The sequence below is a fragment of the Rhineura floridana genome, chromosome 14 (assembly GCF_030035675.1).
Source record: "Rhineura floridana isolate rRhiFlo1 chromosome 14, rRhiFlo1.hap2, whole genome shotgun sequence".
In the NCBI taxonomy this organism is placed as follows: Eukaryota; Metazoa; Chordata; class Lepidosauria; order Squamata; family Rhineuridae; genus Rhineura; species Rhineura floridana.
The window spans coordinates 1,489,780-1,507,662 of NC_084493.1; the positions used below are offsets into that span (position 1 = coordinate 1,489,780).

Below are 17,883 nucleotides of genomic sequence, written 5' to 3' on the forward strand. Positions count from 1 at the left end.
CATCCCCCCCCAAAACAGGAGGGGGGTAATAGTGGAGGGTTGGGGTTTTTAACCCCCCTCCCTTTTCCCCAAAAAACCAGGAGAAATTTTTTTACACCAGTTTTTTTCTGGGCTTTCAAATCTCTAGAAAAGGGGTTCCATAACTTTGTTGTGTGCGCTTTATTCAGGTGGTCTGTGGCATGTCTTATGAGAACAAGTCTTATGAGGAAAGGTTGAAGGAACTTGGCATGTTCAGTCTGGTGAAGAGAAGGCTGAGGGGTGACATGATTGCACTCTTTAAGTACCTGAAGGGCTGTCACATAGAGGAGGGTACAGATTTGTTCTCTGCTGCCCCAGAGGGTAGGACTAGGTCTAAAGGTTTTAAGTTGCAGGAGCGTAGATTCAGATTGGACATTAGAAGGAACTTCTTGACAGTAAGGGCGGTTCGGCAATGGAACCGACAGCCTAGGGAGGTGGTGGGATCCCCTTCGCTGGATGTCTTCAAGCAGAGGCTGGACAGCTATCTGCGGGAGATGCTCTAGCTGTGGATTTCCTGCTGTGAGCAGGGGGTTGGACTCGATGGCCTACAAGGCCCCTTCCAACTCTATGATTCTATGATGTCTGCATTAAATATTCATACTGATTTTTAATTGTATTTCATTCCTTCTTTTGTTTCTCATATTGTATTTTGTGTTACAATTTAAATTCTGTGGAATGCAAATTGTAATATAATTACAATACGCAAGAAGCGATACAAATAGAATGAAAAATTATACAGCATCTAGCAGAGCACAATTGCTACAACAGCAGGAAAACCTTTAACTGGACTGTTAGGACCATTGGCAATTTTTGAGTGGTCCGTGGGGAAAAACATTTGGGGAGCCACTGACTGAGGATATATCCAGGCAGACTGAAGAAACAAGAACTACCCAGCACAAGCGTGCCAGTTAGGGTGCCCTTGTAGCAACATCCCACTCTGACCTTCTGTGGCTCAGGCACCCCCAAGCTGCACAATTCACTTGTCTTTGGGCTAGAACCAACCCTGTCCAACCACGTCTTCCTTCCCCTATAAGAATGATGCTTTAATTTGGATTCCTGCATTGAGCAGGGGGTTGGACTCGAAGGCCTTTAGGCCCCTCCTAACTACAATTCTGTGGTATAGACCAGGGCTAGGGAACGAGTGGCCTGTCTTCAGATGTTGCCGGACTGGAACTCCTGCCAACTCGGGCCATTGGCTGTGCTGGCTGGCGCTGATGGGAGTTGGTGTCCAACATCATCTGCAAGGCCACAGGTTCCCCATCCCTGGTAAACAGATGCACATTATGTAAGATGCATAGTGGTCCATTTTCATGTTTAACTCCATGTTGTATTAGCAAGCAAACTAAACAAGAGCTCCGGATCCTGCACTCCAAATGCACAAGGGCACCCTAACTGGCACGCTTGTGCTGGGCAGTTCTTGTATGCTGGGACTGATGGGAGTTGTAGGCCAAATGGTTGTGCTTCCTGGGGCTGATGGGACTTGGAGCCCAAAATATTTGGAGGGCACCTGGCTGGGGAAAGCGGATACAAGTTTCCATAATGTTCAGTAGCATTGCAATGTATGAATGTGCTTGATGTATTTCTAGATATAAATAAATGATGGCTTGCTAACTACTGTGGCCTTTGGAAAGGCCAACCTGAACGAGGCGGCACGTGGATTTCCTTTCAATATTTGGATGGATGGTTCATGTATCTACACAAAGTACAATGTCGGGCTTATGGAGAGTTTGGAAAATGGTGCGGCTTGGGGGTGCCTGAGCCACAGAAGGTCAGAGTCGGTTGTTGCTACAAGCTGCGTTGTATTAAAATGGCTCTTGCTTTAAAAGCAGCTCTAAATGGTGCTAAAAGACTACCTTCTATGCAGCTGCAGCTGTAAACAGAGGGATTCTGGAGTGCCTTTTAAACCTGGTGGGACCCACTCTTGAGCGTTCCCTGCTCTGCTTTGAGGTTCCAAGGACACAGTATATGCTCATCCTAGTGATCCTCCTAGTTGTTGTTTGATTTTGTTGTGTTTGTTTTATGAAAATTTGAATAATAAAAATTATTACAAAAAAAAAAAAAAAGGAAACATGCCCACCGGGAATCTGCCAAGTGCTTGAGATCCGTAGGTTGTGGAAGGCCCCTGTGTTTAACAGGCAGCTTAACTCCCTTGGCTGATGGGGGGGGCATTCCGGGCTTCTGTGTTTACACCTCTTCTCCCCCGCCCCATATCTGTGGGATCTCCTGGCTTGGCATTGTCTTTATTTTTATCTCATCAACTGGCCTTATTTGCCTTGTGCTATTGGTAAATCTGTAATAATCGGTTGTGCCCACACACGCACACTCCTCCCTGAATTTAATTCTCATCATCGACGCTCTTCATTCTTGCTAATAACGATTTGCAGTCGCAAATAGCTTTCAACACTCCATTGAGAGTCTGGCTGAAGAGAGCCCTTGACTAAGTGCTAGACAGCTGGAAGTGCCCCCTAATTGTCTACCCGAGTGAGAACTGCCGATGTTCAAGGACCTTATTTTCATCTGCTTAGAGAGACAATATTCTACTTTCAACAAATGCTAGAGGCACTTGGGTAGCTGGCTTTATTCCTCTCCTTTCCTCTGCCTTCCTCAGCCTTCCCCTCCCCCCTAATACTAGCTGGGGAACCTAAGAGGTGGCATAGAGAAGAAGAGGCAGCGCAGCAAAATCTTCCTTGGATAGATGGCTGCAAGTTTGCAAACCTAGGAGGGAGAACGTGTGACCCACTGGCCCTCTGACAAACCCGTGCAACTTCTCATCCCTCAAATCCAATGCCGCACAGCCCGTGTGGCCGGGGAGGTGGTCAGTCCTGCACAGATTTTGGGGGGTTGTTGAAGTCCTAGCTGTCGAGCCTTTAGGGCTGCCAACCTGGTGCCCTCTAGTGCTTGTGCACTACGGCTGCCACCATCCCAGTCTGTTGCTGGGGGCTGATAGGAGTTATAGTCCACAACCTCTGGAGGGCACCACATTGGCTGCCCCCTGGCACAGTGGGTTGCCAGACTGTACAGGCCAAGATTAAGACCAGGAGCCACAGGTTCGAATGCCAGGGATGTAGAATTTAAGATTCAGACAAAGGGTGGAGTTTGGGGGACATGCAGCAAGCCAGCAATGAAACAGGGTGCTCAGGGTAGCTGAAGGGTCCCCTTCTCTTGGGGTTCTTCAAGACTGTTGCCACCAGGGCAGGCTTAGATAAGCAGACAGCTGGCTAAGCCCAAGATAGCAGATCCCCTCTTGCTTTTGGGGAATCGAATCTACAAAATGCAAAGTGTTCTTCACATGCCAGTTTGGCTGAGGAGAAGAGTGTTGTTTAAGCTTTAGATAACTGCCTTGCTTTGAGAGGTCCTTTATTGTTTCCTGTCCCAGTGGGTGGGCGTCCTTGTCTCATAACACAGAGAAAGGTAGCAGCCTCCACGAACTGCTGGGCTTTAATTGTGGTGGGGATGTTGTTGGGGATCCTGGCATGACTTTAAGGCAGTCTTCCCCAACCTGGTGCCCTCCAGTTCTTTGGAACTACAACCCCCATCAGTCCCAGCCAGAGTGGCTGTATGATGACAGGGACTGTAGTCCAAAACATCTGAAGGGCACCTGGTTGGGGAAGGCTGCTGTAGATTATCTTGCATAAAAATCAGATGTATACAAATGTATACAAACTGTTCTCAAAAGGCATTTTATTCCTTCCAACAGAGCAAATATTTAATAAGAGTTGGTTTCCGTGGTCTCCCAAATTTCCAGTTTTTCCATTGGGGAAAAAAATGAAAGAAATCCTGGGGTTGGAAAACATTTTGAAGAACGTAAGAAGAGACCTGTCAGACCAGGCCAAAAAGGGTCCACCTAGTCCACCCGTCTGTCCTCACAATGGCCGACCAAATGCTCCAATGAGAAGGCCACAAGCTTTTCCAGGTCAACTCATTGCTAGTATGATTTGAGATGGGATAGAGCTTTGTTTTGGGTACACAACCCCATTTTCTTTCTTGTGAATGCACATGTTGGCTACTAGTAGCATGGGCCTCCATGCTTGATGGTGTGTCCGAAGGAAGCGTTGGCCCAGGCAAAATGGTAAGCCAGTTCCAAGCCACTCCCCTGGAGGTCTGTGGTTGGGGGGGGCAGTGCTTCTTGTGGGGTGCATCTCCTGTTCTGAATTCATTTGGCATAGAGCGCCTTGAGCAACAGCGTCCTGCTGAGTTGGGCTTGAGGTGATGCTCTCGCAACCTGTTGAGACTCCTGTGCTGGAGGTGTGGGTGACCCCACAAAGCAGTCTGGGGGGCTTATCCTCTCTCACCAGCCCATCCAATTTCTCCTGGTATTGCATGTGAGCAACTCGCTCGCTGCCTTCTAGGGCTGGCTGTGCCTTTATAAAAAATGTGACTGCACACCAGCTGTGTGATTTGCTGCAAGTTTGCCACCTACTTTCCATCTCTTGGGGGTGTGTTGACTGTGCCAAAAATCACATTTGGCAGAATTCAGCACATATGGTAAAAATTTTGGTCCTGGCTCATGGGTTAGTCTCCTTTGATGTGGCCTGTTTCGAAGCGAGTTCACATGTGCCACTTCAGTTCCCCTTGCAGTGTCTGCCTTCCGTCTTGTGCTCTCTGGGCTGCCTGCTCCTCTTTCTCCCCCTGCCGAAGCCCGTCTCCCAAGTGTGGCTTTTATCCAGTGTTAATTTGCGGAGCGATGTGATTGGTGGCCCCAATGTTCAGCATAATGTGACCTGCCTTGGCAAGGGTAATGTGATTATTTTGCAGCAAGTTGTGGTCAGGCAAAGGAGCAATTTGCATAATGTTCTAATGGGGATTGGGTGGTTGGAGTTGCCATGGAAACTGGAGGGTGATGAATTGAGGTCGGTTGGTGGCTCTTAGGAGGCAGGGAGGGGGATGTTGCTGTGATGAATGGGGTAAAGTTACTAAGAAGGTGCATTTTCTGAGGCCTCCCTGTATTCCCAGGCGGGCCTTCATGAAGCCTTAACCAGGGACAAGTGGGTTTTTAATTTTTCATTTCCCAAACTGATTAAAGTGAACAAATATTTTAAATGGGCTGTTGTTGATTTGCTGCAATGTTGTGTGTTGGAAGGTGCACTTCCACCCACTCTCTTTCCACAGGGGAAAAAAAGCCCTAACAAAAGTTTGCTCCTGAAATCCTTCCCCCAAAAAAACATTTGTGTAAAAAGGACAATTTTTCTCCTGTCTTGGCCCCTGTTGTACCATAACGTTTAGTTTTCAGGCTGCCTCTCATGAGAACTTTTAATTGTGTGCCTTTTAATGGCATGTTTATTGCTCTGTTTCAAATGGCTTCCTGTGTTCTTGTGGGCTGCCTTGAGGGGCTGAGGGGGTGGAGCAGAAATGCTATGAATGCATGGGTGATAGCGCTGGGGCCAGAGGCTTCAGCCAGCGTACCAGTCTTGGCTGGTGAGCAAATGTTGCAGGCCTTTCCTGAATCTTCCTGGGACTTTCTCTGGCCATGATTGGCTGGATGCCCTTGACACATGTTCTCTCGCCCAGGGACTGCAACTTCCATAAACTCTGACCATTGGCTGAGATTGCTGGGGATTACGGGAAGTGTCCAACAACATCTGGGGACCCAACGTCAAAGGATGTGGATCTAGCCCATGCAATCTTCTACCACCATAAATCGGAGAGTCTTAAGGCAGACTTTGCCAACCTGGTGCCTTTTGGACTACCGCTCCCATTAACCGATACAGAGGCATAACCGCTGCTGACGGTGGAACTAGAACATAACATCTTGGCTAGGAGTCATTGGTAGTCCAAAATGTCAGGTTGGTAAAGGCTGCCTTAAAGGGCCACAGGACTCCCCGCTGTGTGTTGCTCCCTGAGCGAGCAGCGCGTCTTTTGTGGCCACCATTTTTTCTGCCTGTGAGTGTCTTGATTCTCCTCCTCTCTTTGGACTAGACTCCAAACTGCTTTTCCCACCTGCTTGCACCTCACTGAGTGGGGGAAGGGAGAGGCATGGTGGTTTGAACCGCTGGCTGAAAGCTTCTCAGAACTGGGATACTATTCTTTTTTGCCTGCCTATTTTTTTTAATTGTTTCTGAAATCTGCTTCAGCTTCTGCATTGCTCTTTTAGAAAATGGTATAGACCTGACTCTTTAAATTTCAAGAGCCCTTAGTGGGAAGCAAAAATAAAGACCAGAAACGCTTTTGAAAAGGTTTTCCTGACATCACAGACGCAGAACAGCTTCTTAGCTGAACTTTGATTGGGGGGCAAAGAGATTGCTTACCAAATTTCGTGGCGTGCTCCTGTTTATCTGCTGTGAAAGGATCCCTGTTCACTTCCTAGTCGGGCTACCTGTTGCTGCCATGCTGGTGGAAGAGAGAGGGTCCTTCTCTGGCTAATGGGGCCAGCTAGCACCCTCCTTCAGTTGTGGGGCTGGCAGCCATTGACCAACTAATATAAAAGTGCAGCATTGCGCAGTTTGGTGTTGCCATGATAGAAGTTTTCTGCAGCTGATGCTGTTGCTCTGTGGAAGGGGAAGAGGCTTTTCTGTATAATTTCGAAGCCCTTTAGAGGTTTAACAGTTTCTGGTATGAACCTCAGGCTCCTTGTGTCTTTGTCTATCCAAAAGAGGGGGAGAGGCAATTTTGGGGTGTTCTGTATTGGAAAATCATTCGCTTGTATGAACGGAAGAGCTTGTGGCTGTGGGGAGAGGCGCATCTTGAGTCGTTAGGGCTTTTTAAAAAAAATGTTTCATTGATAACAAGCTGCTCTGCATTATGAAAAGGAATTTTGGGGCATTTGATCCCCTTCCTGTGTGTGCTTTTGACCAGTCCATTGTTAACCTTGTTTGTGGATTCCTTGGCCAGTGATCAGACCTTGTTTAAGTTGGACTCAAAACTGTTTTAACAGCTGCGCGGGCCCAGGAGAAGCTTGTCTGTTAACCCTTCCTGTATAGAGGCTTCCTCTGCGCAATGGCTCCATGTCCTGCATTATGAAAACTCGGATTCTGTGTCCTGAATAAAACTGCTTGATGCCCTTGATGGCAGTGGAGTGCGGCTATGAGAGTCCAAGCCTCTTGAAGTTTCACCAGGCGTTGGCTGCATACTTTCAAGCTCACCTGTGGAGCCATGAGGATTAGAAACTTGGTGTATGCATGTCTGAGTTCCCTCCTCGCTGCCCCCATTATTACACGAAGTGGCAATTTCCAGGATACTGCAAGAGACATGGAACATAGTGTTGCTGTACAAACATGTGAAGCAGCCTTATTTGTGTTAGCCGTGCTGTGTCTGCTCCACGCAGATGGAGTGGAGATGCCCTCCAGGTGTGTCAGACTACAGTTTCTCTACTGGCTGGGGATAATGGGAACTGGAGTTCAAAACATCTAAAGGATGCCTGTTTCAGGAAGGCTGGCCTACTCTGACAGGCAGCAGCTCTCCAAGGTATAAGGCAGGGGTTCATCTTTCCTATCGCTGCTCTTTAAAGTCTTCATAAGATCACAGGGATTGTGCTCTGCCATTGAGCTACAGTAGTGTGGTGGTTAGAGTGTTGGACTAGGACCTTGGAAGACCAGGGTTCAAATTCCCACCCAGCCATGAAGCTCGCCGGGTGAACTTGGTCCAGTCACTCTTTCTCAGCCAAACCTACCTCACAGGGTTGTTGTGAGATAAAGTGGGGAGTGGGATAACCATCTATGCCACCTTGAGCTCTTTAGAGGAAAGGTGGGATATACATTTATAAATAAATAAATGTTTTGATAAATAAAATCCTACAAATATTTTTGAAAGGTACTTCCTCCTGCTGGTTTGTACAGGCTTACCTTGGATGGACACAAACCATATTCAGTCTATTTTTAAAAGAGCAACTGTGCTGCTTCCTCGCCCTTAACTGTTGCATTGCTGTTGGAGTTTGGGTACCAAAGACTGTCCCTTATATCGATGCACGCACTTGATGGCATCAGAAGGCTTCCCTAAGTCTATGGAATCTGCAGTTGCTGATTGGTGGCTGGGCCATAGAACCCTGTCACTGAAATCTTGCCCAAATAGTTGTGATAAGAGATGGGGCATTCTGTTCCGGTGGTTTCAAAGCCTCCATCAAGGCTGCTTCCAAAGTCTGGGTATCATACTCTCCTCCTCCCCCCTCACACCATGTTACAGTACCTGCAAGACAATAAATGGGCTCTCTCTTTCTCTCTCTCCTTCCTAGACGGAGATCGCTAAAAGGCTGAACACCATTCTCGCCCAGATCATGCCTTTTCTCTCGCAAGAGGTAAGAAACTGTGGTGATGCTGAGTGACTTTGCTATGGAAGAAATAAGCTGGACATTGAATTGCATCATTGGATCTTAAGAGGATCTCTGCTGGACCAGACCAAAGGCCAGTCTTAATGAGTGACCAACTGGATTCCCCTGTGAAGCCCACGAGGATAAAATTAAAGCAGCAAGCCCTCAGTGGCAAATTTATATGCAGCTCAGTCAGTATGTATATATTTTTGCCTAAGTGGTGGACAGTACAAATATTACATAAGACAGTATAAAAATCAGAAGTTGTATAAAATCTGTACAGTCAATCAAATAATGATACATGGCCGGTCATACTTCAGGGAAAGCTTGATTAAAACAAAAGTGTTTTTAGCAGGCTTCTAAAATTTAAAATGGATAGTGCTTGCTCAGTGCCCCAGGGAAGGAATTCAACAGTGCCCAGCTCCCAGGAGCATGTGGCACTACTCCGAATGCTTCCATTGATGATCATAGTGGTGGGGCAGGAATATTTGGGGTGAGGTGGTCCCTCAAATAAGCTGGCCCCAAGTTGTTTAGGAATCTATATAACAATATCTTCCAGTCAACTCCCCCCCCCTCCAGTTTATAGCCTCTGGGGAGACCACCCTCTCAAGTAATGTGCTTCAAGTGCTCTCAAGTGCTTCTTAACAATAACAGGAAAGTCGAAAGTGAGAAAGATTTTGGGGTTGGGGGGTGGTCGACATGAGATCTAAGAACTAGAAGGAAGCCCCTTCTTTACCCCAAGCTCAGTCCTGAGGGAATCACTTTGCACATGCTCAGGTAAAAGGTAAAGGTGTCCCCGCACTTGTAGTGCGAGTCGTTTCCGACTCTTAGGGTGATGTCTTGCGATGTTTACTAGGCAGACCATATATATGGGGTGGGATTGCTAGTTCCTTCCCGGGCCTTTCTTTACCCCCAGCATATGCCGTGTACTCATTTTACCGACCACGGATGGATGGAAGGCTGAGTGGACCTCGACTCCTTTTACCGGAGATTCGACTTCCTCCTTCCGTTGGAATTGAACTCCGGCCGTGAGCATAGCTTCGGCTGCGTTACCGCCGCTTGCCACTCTGCGCCACGGAGGGTCACATGCTCAGAGGCACCCCTTTATCATCACAAGACTTTCCTTTTCTCCCATGCATTTTAGCATGTGTTTTTAAATTGCTTTTTAAAAATGTGTTTTAAATTTGTATATTTGTTTTTAATTGTTGTAAACTGCCCAGAGAGCTTTGGCTATGAGGCGGTATACAAATGCATTAATTAATTAGGCTTGAGAACAGATAAAATGCATCCCGTCCCAGCAGAGTAATTGCTGGGAGAGGGAAGCATGTGTGTGGTCAAATTCATTTTCATCTTGGCCCACAAAGTGTTGGTGCATGGCCCCCAAGGGGTTGTCCAAAAAGGAATGTGGCCCTCAGCCCAAAAAAGGTTGCCAACCCTTGTTCCTAAGAGAAACATAGCAACATCTGGGGAATTTTGATCTAAAGGGAAGTTCTGGAGATGTAGTTGCTGATGCGTCGAGTACATAAATCTCTCCGTGCTTTGGTGTGTCACTGGGGACGCATCTCTGCCGCAAACCTGATCTGTCTCTAAAGTGGTTTAATGACTTTGCTTCCTTGCAAGGGGCTCTCAGAACTGTGCTTTTGGAACCATGCTGAGAATTTACTGTCAGAATTCTCTAGGGTGCCCCACAGGCTTGTAGTTCCCAGAATTCCTTGGGGGGGCAGATATTGTGGCAGCTGAACCGGTGTGCATTTTGACCTTCTCCGTGTCCTTGGAAGCCGGAGGCGTTCAGCTTTCCTTGTCTTTGTTTCCGCAGCACCAACAGCAAGTGGCTCAGGCTGTTGAGCGTGCCAAACAAGTCACGATGACCGAGCTGAACGCCATCATCGGGGTACGTGGAGTTCCCAATCTGCCTCTCACCGTGTGTATACCCCTTTATTCCTATCATTTACTGTAAACAGAGACAGCCCTGCCCTGCGATGGCTTCTGAGAAGGGCAGCCTTTGCAAACACACACCGCTGCTGTCAGCTGAAACTGGAATCTTTGCTAGCTGCCTGTTGCTGTGTCTCGAGAGGCCAAAGGCCTGGCTTAAATTTCCCACAGCAGCTGCAGAGAGGAGCTTTCTGTCTTGCTGTGTGCTCGTTTGTGGTTTTGATTATTACAGGGACCCAGTTTGTCGATGAGCTCTGAATAGCGAAAAGAGGGGTGCCGTTAACCTCCTCTATGGCTCCCCAAACGTTGTCTTTGGCATGCCATGGCTTCCAGTGTCTAGATTCCCCATAATCATAGTAACGTAGAAAGCTGCCTAATACTGAGTTAGACCAGTGATCCATCTATCTCAATATTGTCTGCACTGACTCACAGCAGCACTCCAGGGTCTCAGGTGGGTGTCTCCCCCAGTCCTGTCTGGAGTTGCCAGGGATTGAACCTGAGACCTTCTGCATGCAGAACAGATGGTCTTCCACTGACGTACATTCCATCCCCCCAGTTCCAAGCAAGGCACCCAGTTCCAGATGATCATGCCAGTCACTTGACTAGCTTGATGTTAATGGCTCTTCTGGGTTCTAGTTTGTTCCCCCAGAGTTGCTGTTAACTTGGGTTCGAGGATCTGCCAGCTGTTGTGCTAGACCAGTGGTCTGTTCAGTGCGGCCTTCAGCCTGGTGACGTCCAGATGTTTTGGATCATGACTCATCAGCCCCAACCAGCATTCCTTGTCAGATTGGGGGCGGTTGAACTGGGCCATGGACCACTTTACAGTGGTCCTTGTAGGATTTATAGAAGGAGGGGGGTGGGCAAGAAGCAACTCTGCTCCTTTTCAGCTGGTGATGTTGATGCTGCACCCAAATTGAGGTGGGAGGTTTGGCCTATCATCCAGTGGAGAAAGTGTTGGCCCTTGGCAACCAGCTCTTAAACTTGGGTGCGCTGGCGGGCCTAGTAAAAGTTGCTTTCCCTGTCTGTAAAATGTGGCCAATGGGGACCTGCCCTCAAAGAGTAGCTGTGGGGATTAATGGGACAGAAAAGCATGCACTGAATTTTTATGCATAATTTCCGCTCTTAAATTATTTATTTATTTATTTATTGCACTTTTAAACCGCCCTTTAGCAACAGGGTCTCTGGGCGGTGTACAACAGAATAAAGCCACATTTAAAAGCCAGCGAATGTGGATTACAACATATAGATATAAAAACACAATTAAAAACAGATCAAAACAAAATTGATAGAAATTACAATTAATTAACTATAAAATAAAATTAAAACTAGAATTAAAATGCCTGGGCAAAGAGGTAGGTCTTTACCTGGCGCCGAAAAGATATCAAAGAAGGTGCCAGGCGTATCTCGTCAGGGAGGGCATTCCATAATTCGGGGGCCACCACCAAGAAGGCCCTAGATCTCGTTATTGCTCTCCGGGCCTCCCTATGAGTTGGAACCCGGAGAAGGGCCTTCGACATCGAGCGCAGCGAACGGGTAGGTTCATAGTGGGAGAGGCATTCCATCAGGTATTGCGGTCCGGTGCCGTTAAGGGCTTTATAGGTAAGAACCAACACTTTGAATCTGGCCCGGAAACGTATTGGTAGCCAGTGCAGTTGGGCCAGGACAGGTGTTATATGATCAGATCTTTTAGTCCAAGTGAGAACTCTGGCCGCAGCATTCTGCACCAGCTGAAGTTTCCGAACCGTCTTCAAAGGTAACCCTACGTAGAGTGCATTACAGTAGTCCAATCTAGAGGTTACCAGAGCATGGATAACTGAGGCAAGGTTCTCCCTGTCCAGGTAGGGTCGTAGTTGGGCCACCAGCCGAAGCTGGTAGAACGCATTCCGTGCCACCGAGGCTACCTGAGCCTCCAGTGACAGGAGCGGATCTAATAAGACCCCCAAACTACGGACCTGCCCCTTTAGGGGGAGTGTAACCCCGTCTAGGGCAGGTCGGACATCAACCATCTGGGCAGAGAGCCCCTCCACCAACAGCATCTCAGTCTTGTCAGGATTGAGTCTCAGTTTGTTAGCTCTCATCCAGACCATTATTGCGGCCAGGCAGCGGTTTAGTACATCAACAGCCTCACCTGAAGAAGATGAAAAGGAGAAGTAGAGTTGCGTATCATCAGCTTTTGCTCTTCAGCGCATCCAGCAGGACGCAGCAAGGCGAGCTTGGTTTTAAAAATCCCTGTCGACTCCAGACTCCTGGAGTTCCTACTCTCGTTGTCAATCTCTCTCACACATGAAAAAAATTGGTCTTCCACCACCAGCCCTTCTCCAGGCCTTCCGGAGCTCCAGGCTGTCTCTGTTTTACTGTTGTGGTGAAATGTGGTGTAGAGTTGGGGTGGTTTGGGGTCCCCTTGCGCTGACGTGCTCCAGGAGGTGCAGCAGATTTCGCGGGCTCTCGCTGCATTTCATGTCCCACTAAAGGTGCATCACTTGGGTCAGCTGACTTGGTCCCAGGCCACCTGCTGCTTCTGAGCTGATCAGGGCGCTCCCAGTTTACTAAGTGCCTTGCTGTTTGGTAAACAGCATCCCAAATACGTTTATGTTGCGTGGTGCTGGCCAACCCAGTGCCTTCCAGTGGTTGCCGGACTGCCAGCTCCCATGAGTCGTCCCTGGCCATTGGCCATGCTGGCTGGGGCTGGCGGGAATTGCGGTCCAAGACAGGGCGCCGTGTTGGCTACCCCCGGCATAGAAAGTCAAGGGAATAAGAGCCCTGCTGGAAAAGTCATGGGGAAGCCGTGCGGCCTTGCCTTGGCTCAACTGAATCGCTGCATCAATAATGGATGTTTTCATTACTTAAGTTCTTGTTTCTGTTGCTGTTGCAAACACGACATGACCGCGTCACCTTCCTGGGAGTCTTCCGTCAAAGTCCTGCTCCGCGTTTTGTTTGCTTTTGAAGTGTAGTTTTTCTGTTTATGGATTGTAACATTTGCAATTGTCTGTGTTTGTTCTCTAACACTTTTGCGTGTAAAAATGTACATTAACTTGTGGGTCAGAAAGCAGCCTTGCTACATGACACCTAATTCCCCCTCCCAATGCGGCTTTGTTTTCAACAGAGGTGGGTACCACCATGTAAACATTTCCTCCTCTCCCTGGAGAGTTGTCTGCCCTTTCCTCTCTCTCTCCCCCCCCCCTTCTGCTTCCTACATACTTGGGATGCCCCATGTAAACAAACGGCTTGCAACAGTGACAAACTGTTTTTGCTCTACAAGGGACTCTTTTTGTGATGGGCTTTTGGAGCTGGAAGAACTTTAATGTGCAGATCAAAGCTTTTGCTTTTGTGCCTTTCCATTCACGCAGACAAAGGAATGTGACTGCGCTTATGGAAACATTTTGAATGTGCCTTATTCCGATGCCTTCCAGTTGGCACAATTGGCACAGAGGTCTCCAAATACCTTGAGCCCTACTCACTTGGAGAGGCCCTTCAGTTCTAGGTTAGACTACTGCAATGCATTATGCTTTGGGCTGCCTTTGAAGACGGTTCAGAAACTGCAACTGGTGCAGAACTTGGTGGGCAGATTCTTGACTGGGGCTTTTCAGCTGTAGCCCCTTGTTTGTGGAACGCTCTTCCTGGAGAGGCTTGCCTGGCACCGTTTCGGTGACAGGCAAATATTGTTTTTATTCTCCCAGGCATTTGGGCACGGATATTGTGTTGGTAGCAGTTGGTCTTTATCCATTTGCTGAGTGGGAGGTTCTGTGATTGTATTTTGTTTGTGGATGAACTTTTAGCATACTGTTTTAATTGGTATATATTTTTTCATTGTTGTTTTCCCCATTTTTATCCCATTCTTTAGCCAAAAAAGGCTCTTGGAGTGGCTTCCAAATGTCAGTGAGAAGGCAGTCCTTGCTTTCATTGCTCACAGACATGACACACAAGGAGAAGAGGCTGGGAGGGAGGAGGAAAAAAAGGGAAGTCGGGTGCTAATTCTTAGTTGCAGAGATCTTGTAGCAAACAACTAAAATGAAAAAATTTGGAGAGCAAGCCAGAAGCTGCTGGTCCTTTACAGAGTAGATGTATTGATTTTATATATTACATTTGTTGTGTTTTATTCTTGTTTGAGACTCCTGTGTGGGAAGCAGAAATAAGGGTTGTATTCAATGTTAGTCCTAGTTGGAGTAAACCCATTGAAGTTCATGCTGTTCATTAAATTTATGTCCCTTTACTCCTGATGGAGCCCAGGACAGCAAACACATGTGTTAAAACAATTAAAACATTAAAAAACATTTTCAATACAGACGCAGACTGGGAATGATCTCTCTTTAAAAGGCTTAATGGACATGACTAGCTTAGGCTCATTATTTCAGTGGGGTCTACTCTGAGTAGGACCTAATTGGCTGCAGCTCTAAATCCCAGGTTTGGTCTGAAGGCAAAAGTGGCCAGCTCCCTGCTGAAGCTAAGCAGGGTCAGGTCTGGTCAGTGCCTGGATGGGAGACTGCCTGGGAACCATATGGAAGCCGCCTTGGGTTTCTATGATGGAAAGAAAGGTGGGGTATAAATGTAATAAAATAAATAAACAAAGGTACTGATAATAATTCAACCCATGCGTTATGTTGTGCCCTGGCCTTGTTAGAGAAGAGGAGTTGGGAGTCCATGGTTTTTTTAAAAAGAGTACCCCTCCCCCAATTCTTGAACTATTTATGCATCGCTCCTTCCTGCACCACCTCTCCTTTTTTCTCCAGAAAGCAGAGCCCAGAAGAAAGCCAGCACCATGGGGAGAGAGAGAGAGTGCCCTCTGTGTCTGATGCCACATGGGGCCCAGGGCTCTTTGGGGCAATGCTCTCTTTTCCTGGCTTTGAGAGCAGGCACAATCAAGCTGTTCTGGGCACTGGGTCCCCTTTGGGTTTGCCCTGGGAAAACACAGGCGTCATTTTTTCCCTACAGGGCATGAGGTGCTTAGTGCAGGAAGCCAGCTGTGTGTGTGGCCAGCTTCCTTTGCAGCTTGCATAGCCCATGTGCAGTTGGCAGCCTCAGTCAGGGCGGCCACCTCTGCCCTCTTGAGTGCCAGGCACGGAACTGGCCTCTTCTGATCTTGCCCACAGACTTCTGTTCTCAAGCGCTCTTGGTTGGGATAATGACCTTTTGGGGGCTTCTGCTCCTGCAAGGGGGGGGGAGAAGGGGACAGTGTGAAATACAGGTGTGGGTGGGGGGGAGAAAGACTATTTTGTGCCTCAGTTGGCTTTTCCTTTCCAAGGCTGCAAGGCAGGTCAGAGCAGCCCAATGTGGATATTGCAATTCAATTAAGGTAAATGAGTGAGTCCTCCGGCCCTCATCCGCAAGGTAATTGCTTCCTGGATGAGATAGAGTGCAGCCCTCTCGTGGCTGAGCGCCGCTGGGAGAGTGCATAATGGCCCACCTGGCAAACTTGCACAAAGCAGGAATTATGGAGCTCCTGTGGCTCTTTTTCTCTGACTCACGGGGGCTGATAGCGTTGCTGTTGTCTTGTACAGGAGGGCAGGGAATCCAGCACAGCTTGCTTTTGGTTTCGAACTTACCAAGGAATCGGCCAAGAAATGTCTCTTGCCCGGGTGTTAGTGGGAGATTGCACTGGGGGGGGGGCGGGGAGAAGAATAAGAGAGAGGAGAAGGCAGAATCCTAAATGTGTGTGTTGCTTGAATAAAGGGTGCAGGTAGTACACACATGTTCACTGATAAGAACTGGCACGGAGAGTGCTCAGTAACCCTGCTTCAGAAATTTCCCCATGCTCAACATTTCCAAGCTTGTCTTTGGGTAGCCCTAAGGACTAGCAGCTTGCTTGCAAAAGGACGCTGAAGTTCTCAGAACGCCTCCGAATTCTGATGCTGAGGATGCAGCAGCAAAATGCAGCACGCAGCCCCTTGCTGGCGTGAAAACTGCTGTTTATTTATTTATTTTATTTCATTTCATTTTTAAACTGCCCATAGCGAATAGCTCTCTGGGCGGTGTACAAAAGATTAAAAGTACAGAAATACAAAATATCACAATAAATAAACTGAAACAAAGAGATTTAAAATTGTAACATTAAACGCTTTAAAATGCCTGGGAGCATAGCCAGGTCTTAACCTGGCGCCGAAAAGATAGAAGCGTCGGCGCCAGGCGTATTTCTTCGGGGAGGCTATTCCACAATTCGGGGGCCACTACAGAAAAGGCCCTAGATCGAGTAACTGTCCTCCGGGCTTCCCAATGGGTTGGTACCCGGAGGAGGGCCTTAGACGCTGAGCGAAATGACCGGGTCGGTTCATAGCGGGAGAGGCGTTCCACAAGATACTGCGGTCCTACGCCGTGTAAGCCTTTATAGGTCAAACCCAGCACCTTGAATCTGGCTCGGAAGCAAATAGGTAGCCAATGCAAACGGGCCAGAACAGGTGTTATATGCGCTGACCGGCTGGTCCTCGTTAGCAGTCTGGCTGTTGCGTTTTGCACTAGCTGAAGCTTCCGAACTGTCTTCAAGGGCAGCCCTACGTAGAGCGCATTACAGTAATCCAACCTAGAAGTTACCAGAGCATGAACAACTGAGGTGAGGTCATCCCTGTCCAGATAGGGGCGTAGCTGGGCTACCAACCGAAGGTGGTAGAATGCATTCCTTGCCACCGTGGCCACTTGCGCCTCCAGAGACAAGGATCGAAAAGAACCCCAAGACTACGAACCTGTTCCTTCAAGGGGAGTGTAACCCCATCTAGAACAGGGTAAGCATCCACCATCTGGGCAGGGAAGGCATTCACCAACAGTGTCTCAGTCTTGTCTGGATTGAGTCTCAGTTTATTAGCTCTCATCCAGTCCATTATCGCGGTCAGGCAGTGATTCAGCACATCCACAGACTCACCTGTAGAAGATGAAAAGGAGAAATAGAGCTGCGTGTCATCAGCGTACTGGTGGCAACGCACTCCAAAACTCCTGATGACGGCACCCAGAGGCTGCATGTAGATGTTAAAAAGCATGGGGGACAAAACCGACCCCTGAGGGACTCCACAATGGAGAGTCCAAGGAGTCGAGCAATGTTCCCCAAGTACTACCTTCTGGTGACGATCCGCCAAGTAGGAGCGGAACCACTGCCAAGCAGTGCCTCCAACTCCCAACTCCGCGAGTCTCCCCAGAAGGATACCATGGTCGATGGTATCAAACGCCGCTGAGAGATCAAGGAGAATCAACAGAGTCACACTCCCTCTGTCCCTCTCCCGACAAAGGTCATCATACAGGGCGACCAAGGCTGTTTCAGTGCCAAAACCAGGCCTAAAACCGGATTGAAACGGATCCAGATAATCGGTCTCATCCAAGAGCCCCTGGAGCTGACCGGCGACCACCCGCTCCAGAACCTTGCCCAAAAAGGGGACATTCGCCACCGGTCTATAGTTGTTCAGGTCATCTGGGTCTAAGGAAGGTTTCTTTAAGAGAGGTCTTACTACTGCCTCCTTGAGGCTACTAGGGACTACTCCCTCACTCAAGGAGGCATTTATCACTTCCTTGGCCCAGCCGGTGGTAGTAGTCCTGCTAGCCTTCACTAGCCAAGATGGACAAGGATCTAGAGCAGACGTGGTCGCCCGCACCAATCCAAGTACCTTGTCCACTTCCTCAAGCTGCACCAACTGAAACTCATCCAATAATGAAAGACAAGACCGTGTTCTGGACACTTCAATGGATTCGTCTGTCATAACATCGGAGTCTAGGTCCCT

At 48.2% G+C, this 17,883-nt stretch overlaps 1 protein-coding gene across 9 annotated transcripts in view; it reads left to right on the forward strand.

The window, feature by feature from the left end:
* Window positions 1-17,883, forward strand: part of TLE3 (TLE family member 3, transcriptional corepressor) — a 60,700-nt gene that overhangs the window by 18,938 nt on the left and 23,879 nt on the right. For 5 of the 9 annotated variants that reach the window (XM_061595798.1, XM_061595799.1, XM_061595791.1 and 2 more), the window contains exons 5-6: window positions 8,183-8,245; window positions 10,074-10,178. In XM_061595798.1, coding sequence (XP_061451782.1) covers window positions 8,183-8,245; window positions 10,074-10,178 — 168 coding nt within the window. The remainder of the gene's footprint in view (window positions 1-8,182; window positions 8,246-10,073; window positions 10,179-17,883) is intronic. The other 4 variants (XM_061595794.1, XM_061595796.1, XM_061595795.1 and 1 more) reach the window with 1 other exon arrangement.